At 40.3% G+C, this 6,613-nt stretch overlaps 1 protein-coding gene across 2 annotated transcripts in view; it reads right to left on the reverse strand.

Moving 5' to 3' along the window:
• Positions 1–6,613, reverse strand: part of adamts17 (ADAM metallopeptidase with thrombospondin type 1 motif, 17) — a 460,607-nt gene that overhangs the window by 448,175 nt on the left and 5,819 nt on the right. For both annotated transcript variants that reach the window (XM_059952603.1, XM_059952604.1), the window contains exon 3: positions 5,346–5,502. In XM_059952603.1, coding sequence (XP_059808586.1) covers positions 5,346–5,502 — 157 coding nt within the window. The remainder of the gene's footprint in view (positions 1–5,345; positions 5,503–6,613) is intronic.

Below are 6,613 nucleotides of genomic sequence, written 5' to 3' on the forward strand. Positions count from 1 at the left end.
CACAGTTACTCCCCATTCTGATATTTGATCTGAACAACAACTGGACCATATCTGCATGGTGGAGCAGATATATGGGCCAAATGGCCTAATTCTGCTCCAATGTCTTATGGACTGAGTTGCTGCCACATGATTAGCTGATTCAATATTTGTATTAACAAGAAGTACCTAATAAAGTGGCCACTGAGTGCTCCCAGGTCACAGGAACTGCAAGGCAATTGCTCGACTGCTTCTGCTACTGTATCATATTCAAGTTCATTATCACTAACAGATGTCGTGGAATGCTTCGCAGCAGCGAACAGTGCACGACAAAAATTACTGCAAGTTATAAAGAAAGAATGAAGTGGTACACAAGAGAGATAACAAGGTGGTTTTCATGGGCTATTCAGAAATCTGACAGAGGGGAGAAAACTGTCCCTAAAATTTTAGTGGGGGTCTTCAGCCTCCTGATGTTAGTAAAAGGAGACAGCATGTTGCGGATGATGAGAGTCCTCGATGATGATGCAGTCTTCTTGAAGCACCACCTCTTGAAGATGTGCTCTATGTTAGGGAGGGATGTGCCCATGATGGAACTGGCTGAGCTTTCAACTTTCTGCAACCTCTTTTTATCCTACACACAAGAGGTTTCATACCAGACAGTGATGTATCCAATCAGCATGCTCTCCTCGTATCTATAGAAATTTGCATGAGTTATGGTGACATATCGCACCTCCTCAAACTCCTAATGCAGAGCCATTGGTTTGCCTTCTTCATGATTGCATCATGGGCACAGGATAAATCCTCCAACGTGTTAACTTCAAGGAATTTGAAGCTAATACAATGCCCAGGCCAGGATGCTTCCAACTTCATAGCAAAGAAGTTTACACAGGAACCATCATTGGGAGATTCCTCAAAGCCAACCAAAATACATGTCAAAAAGCTCATCAGAGATGCAGCTTAATAGAATGAACAAGCTGCAAACAAGGAACAAGCATATAAACATAGGGAAGTACAGGAGTGCAGGTATAAATCTCTTAACAGTGCACCCCCACACTCAATCTCAGATAGAGACACTGCTACCCAAAGGAAGGTCCTGGGTGAAAGAGTTCCCAAACTGCTGGGAACGTTGGAAAGGTTAAAGGAGAAATTTGAATTACATGGCCAAGTGGGGTTCAATATTTATCACATGTATATTGAAACACAGTGAAATGTGTCATTTGCATTAACCACCAAGGGCATGCTGGGAGCAGTCTGTAAGTGTCACCACACATTCCAGCATCAACATAGCACGGCTATAATGCTTGACATAACAAAATACAAGCAGCAAAATAACAACAAAACAAGCCCCATTGCTCCCTCCCACCCACGCATACACTGTCCTCCAATGCCAGGATAGGGCATCTTCTTCGGCTCCAGCAGATTTGGGATCACAGGCATTGGGCTTCAACTTCCACAGGAGACTTGCAGAGATTCAGACTCCATTCTTACCAACTTTTCCATTTCAGAACATCCTAATCGGAACAAGTCACCTGGTTCAGGAAAACATACCCAGAAGGGATGACAATGAAGACAGAAGGAGAAAACAACTGATACAAATAGTCTGATGAGAAGGCTGCATATTCTTTATTACTGCTTGTGTTTTATATATTCACCACAGAAATGGAGATATCACAATACACATTAGACCTGAGATTGTGCCAACAAATAAATGCATTGCTGGTGCATTTATGTACTGTGTATTTCCAAGTCTTACCTTTCCAATATTTTTAACCCTTAAGAGAATCAATCATAAGGCCATAAGATATAGAAGCAGAATTAGGCCATTTGGCCCATCGTGTCTGCTCCACCATTTCATCATGGCTGATCCATTCCCCTCTCAGCTCCAATCTGCTGCCTTCTTCCCATATCCTTTCATGCCCTGACCAATCAAGATTCTATCAACCTCTGCCTTAAATACACACAATGACGTGTCCTCTGTAGCCGCCTGTGGCAACAAATTCCAGAGGTATGCTACCCTCTGGGCTAAAGAAATTCCTCCTGAACTCTGTTCTAAATGGACATTCCTCTATTATGAGGCTGTGCCCTCTGGAGTTAGACTCCCCCACCACAGGAAGCTTCTGCCCCAAATCTACTCTTTCGAGGCCTTTCAACAGTTGATGAGTTTCAATGAGATCATCCCTCAATCTTCTGAATTCCAGTAAGTACAGGACCAATGTACTTCAACAGACATCAAATGCTCTCTGTACAATAAGCCATTCAATCCCAGATTGATAGCCAAACTAACTGTATAATGTGTGATCTGTGACCCAAGGCCATTAAGTAGCATTTGCTAGAAAGTTTTTTTAAGAATACAGTTAGCATGAAAATGAAGCCGAAAAACACACCAGCTAAAATATCCAGCAAACAATAAGACCAGATAAGCAGTTTTCCAGGCGTGGTTAGGAATCAGTGTAAACTAAATGCAAGAAACAGCTGCCTTGCTTCATGGTCTCCTTATACAGTCAGGAGTTTAAGCAATTGTTGCATCAACAATTCCTAAAAGTTTCCCCTCAATTTTAGTCAAATTTAACAGACATCAAATAAAGTACAATAAAAAAAAGTTAACAGAAACAAAACAGAATGTATAAAGGAAACACAGGTACAGTCATCCCCTGAAGGATAATACATAACAATATCAAACTTCAAAAATCTTATCAGTGTCTGTCAAAGTACAAACCCACTGGCTAAGGAAGTTTCTCTAGAATTCCCTGGTGGATTAACTGTTTTACTTTAATTCATGCAAAAGGAAAAATAGTTTACTGTTTTTCAGATCAATTTTTTCCATTATCTGGAATGGTCACTGCAACTTTCTCTAGCATCTCCAATGCCCCTGCAGTATTTTGTGACATGTACAACTTCTCAACTCCAGCTTCATCTTCAAATCTTAATTGCACCCTTTCCAATCTTTCTTTAATACCCATTTTGTAACCAGGAACATTAAAACAGTGCAGTCTAAGGCTCTACCCAAGTAAAAGTTACCTGTTTCTCAATTCCCTATGGAAAAACTTCCTCCAGTTGGTTTGCCTTCTTAATATTTAGAAAGGCAAGGCCTCATTAATCAACATTACAAACATCAATTTATTGTGCTTTCCAGTTACTCCAGCCACTGTTATTTAAACATTGGATTGATGAGCCAAAAATCTTCATAATTCCAACAGATGATGTTTATTTGTCCTTTGCCAAACCCAAATGCCTTGGCCCAGTCCCAAAGGATGTTAATTCATGAAATTTGACAGAAATAGAACTATTGAGAGTACAATTTTGAAATGTTATAAGTGGAAGCATAGAGAATCACTGCAATTGGAGTGCAGCTTGTCCACTGTAATCAGTGTCTTCCTTCACAACTAACTTCATCTTCAGACTACAGACCAAGGCAGGGAGCAATTTGGTACACTGATTAGCCAACAAATGAAGTTTAAATCCTAAACTGAAATTTAAAATTAGAGTGACCAAAGAGATTTTTTTTTAAATGGCTGCATGACAATCAATCCAATGGAACTGCAGACTTGAAACATCTGAAGTAAAAAAAGAAAAATCACATAACCTCAAGTTAAATGGGAGGATAGAAAAAAAAGATTCTTGCACAAGATAACATGAATCTTCAAAGAATGTAAATCGTGTACCAGATCTATTTAGATCCACTTGCCAGTCTTGCTCCTGATCCAGCTACCCTCCAAAGGCAAGTGTTCTCTCATGAAGCAGAGCAGACCACGTACTCACCAGGTCTTGGACAAAGACAAGGCAACATCCTGGAAAACCTTGATGGCCCTTTAGCCACTCACTGCTCCCAATAGCTTTGAATATTTATAAATGACTCTGATAATCAAATATATGCAAAGGCTCAAGTAATTAAAGTAGCAATGAAAGAACTGCTTATGTTCTAGAAATTAACAGCAAAAACTTAAACAGTCGAGGTTGAATTTGTAAACTGCAAGAGTCTCAGCCAGTACATGATTCAGCTTTGCTACTGCAGTGGGGACAACAGCAATGCAGCAAATAGTTCAAGTGTGTCTGTACATGACCTCTACCTCAACTGTGACTCCCCAAGATCAGAGGTAAGCAGACAGGAGATGGGTGAAGCACACAGCTCTGTGGACTAGGATCCAGCTGACCACAGTGGTCAGAGTGAGGGAGAGCAGCCACAGAGAGCTGAGCCCAGACAGCCCAGACAGTTCTCAGCACCTCATGGTATGAATCAATTTGACTGAAGAGGATCCCTTGGAGAAACAGAGAAATTAACATGTTAACTGAAAAATCCGGGGTGCTTTCAAGCCCACATGAAGGCAAGGATCGTCATGGAGCTACTTCCTCCCAAATGCTGTACAGTTGTCTGCTTGGATATGGCATGTTTGCACAACTTGAGTCAGTATTTGAGGGTGAAGTACTCCTTAGCTGCCTGTGGCATGGGACAACTGCAATATAACCTATACCCTTGAAAATCTTGGTCACATATCCTCCAGTCTTTTAACACAATTTATTCAGCCTTAAGCAACATGAAAGCTGTCATCATAGCGATGCTTAACTCCACACACTATCACCATTCAATAATTTGAGTTGTTTCTCTGCCAACAGATGCTACCTAAACTTTTTCCAAACTTTTCTGTACTTACTTCACCTGTTACACAGATTACAATGTTACTTGTATCCCAGATACGATTTCCCATTTCTACTTTGTTAGCTCAATCAGTGTCTAAGAATATGGTTTTCTCCAGGGCAGAATAACTAGAAATCTATCTTCTCTCTTTTAATAAAACTGTACCAATTGTCACACCGTGAGAAAATTCCAAGTCACCAACTCACTATTTTCCTGCTATACACCAGCAGGAACGATATGGGAAAAATCCAATCACATTCACCTAATGATAACTCCAGCAATACAGGTTCAAATCTGGACAATGTGAAGTGTGCACATTCTACCAATGAAAATGTTCTGGATTTCACACCACATTTCAAAGATATGCTATTTGTAAAGCTAGTCGCCATTGTGAATTTTCCTTTGTCAAAGTGGGATGTGGGAGGTAAGGGAATAGGGATGGGAGGGAAGGGTAGAGCTGATGGGCATGTGAGAGAGGGAATGGGTTACAGGAAATTAACATGCAGAATGGAATTTAAGATTCCTCTTTGCTGTAACTGAACAGGCCAAATCACTTCCTTCTTTGTCATAATAAGAGAAAAACTTCAGAACAACTTTTTCTGAGATTCTTTCCAGAAATTTGCTCGGGTTTACAAGATGATACTGACCATAATTCATTGATTGATTTATAAAATATGATTACAGTCCAGCTATTAACATGCACACTATCTTCTGAACATCTTTATAAAAGAATTACCTTTGATCACCTTGCAGAAATCAGAGATGTGATTCTTTTTGGATGTGAGAGACCGTCTGTGCCTGTAGATCCGATGAACTTCTCCACTGAATGAGGAGTTGATTTTGTTTACAGGTTCTATTGACAATAGATCATCACCGATCTGGATATATCCCAACTAAAAGTAGAAAAAAAAACTGCTCACCAATTAGGAAAATGCCAGCACAGTTTGCCTAATTCCTGTACCAAATATGATTCTGCCAATTCCTTCATTAAAAAGGGTCATGAGCAAAAAATTCCAGTGGAGGTCCTCAATACAGAGAAAAATATAAAAGAATTCCCTTAAAACTGGAGTGCTCATCACTTTTATTCAATTTGCCCAATGGCACTGGAACTTAATGCTTCTCAAACTAAGAAACCTTACATTTTAACCCCTCTTTCAAACCCCACTTTACTTGTTGGTTGCACATGAAATGTTTTATCAAAGCTGCAAGACATTTCACTATGTTAAATATGCTATATAAATGTGGATTTGTTATTTCTGGCATAACATACAGGGTCAGACCAAGTCCTACTGGTCCCTGACCTCTGATGCAGCCAATGAAAAGGTGATAATTTACTGAGATACCAGCTCAATATGGTCCCTTCCAGCCATGCTGACCCACAACTGTTGATTTAATCCTAATCACAGGACAATTGACAATGACCAATTAATATATCAACCAGAATGTTTCTGGACTGTGGAAGGAAACCAGAGCACCCAAAAGAAACCCACACGGTCATGGGGAGAACATAACAAACTCATTACAGAGAGCAGCAGGAATTGAACCCATCCATGGTAAACTGTTGTACTACCACAATACTGCCCATACTATTATTGTTAAGATTTATAATACAAGTCTCAACAGTCACAGTAAAAGTTAAGTGAATTTGGGAAAGGATTATACAAAACATAGAAAACCTATAGCACAATACAAGCCCTTCGGCCCACAAAGCTGTGCCGAACATGTCCTTACCTCAGAAATTACCTAGGGTTACCCGTAGCCCTCTATTTTTCTGAGCTCCATGTACCTGCCCAGGAGTCTCTTAAAAGACCCTATCGTATCTGCCTCCACCACTGTCACCAGAAACCCATTCCACGCACTCAACACTCGGTGCGTAAAAAACTGACATCTCCTCTGTACCTACTTCCAAGCACCTTAAAACTGTGCCCTCTCATGCTAGCCATTCCAGCCCCGGGAAAAAGCCTCCGACTATCAACATGATCAATGCCTATCATTATCTTAGCA

The sequence above is a fragment of the Hypanus sabinus genome, chromosome 28 (assembly GCF_030144855.1).
Source record: "Hypanus sabinus isolate sHypSab1 chromosome 28, sHypSab1.hap1, whole genome shotgun sequence".
Classification (NCBI taxonomy): domain Eukaryota; kingdom Metazoa; phylum Chordata; class Chondrichthyes; order Myliobatiformes; family Dasyatidae; genus Hypanus; species Hypanus sabinus.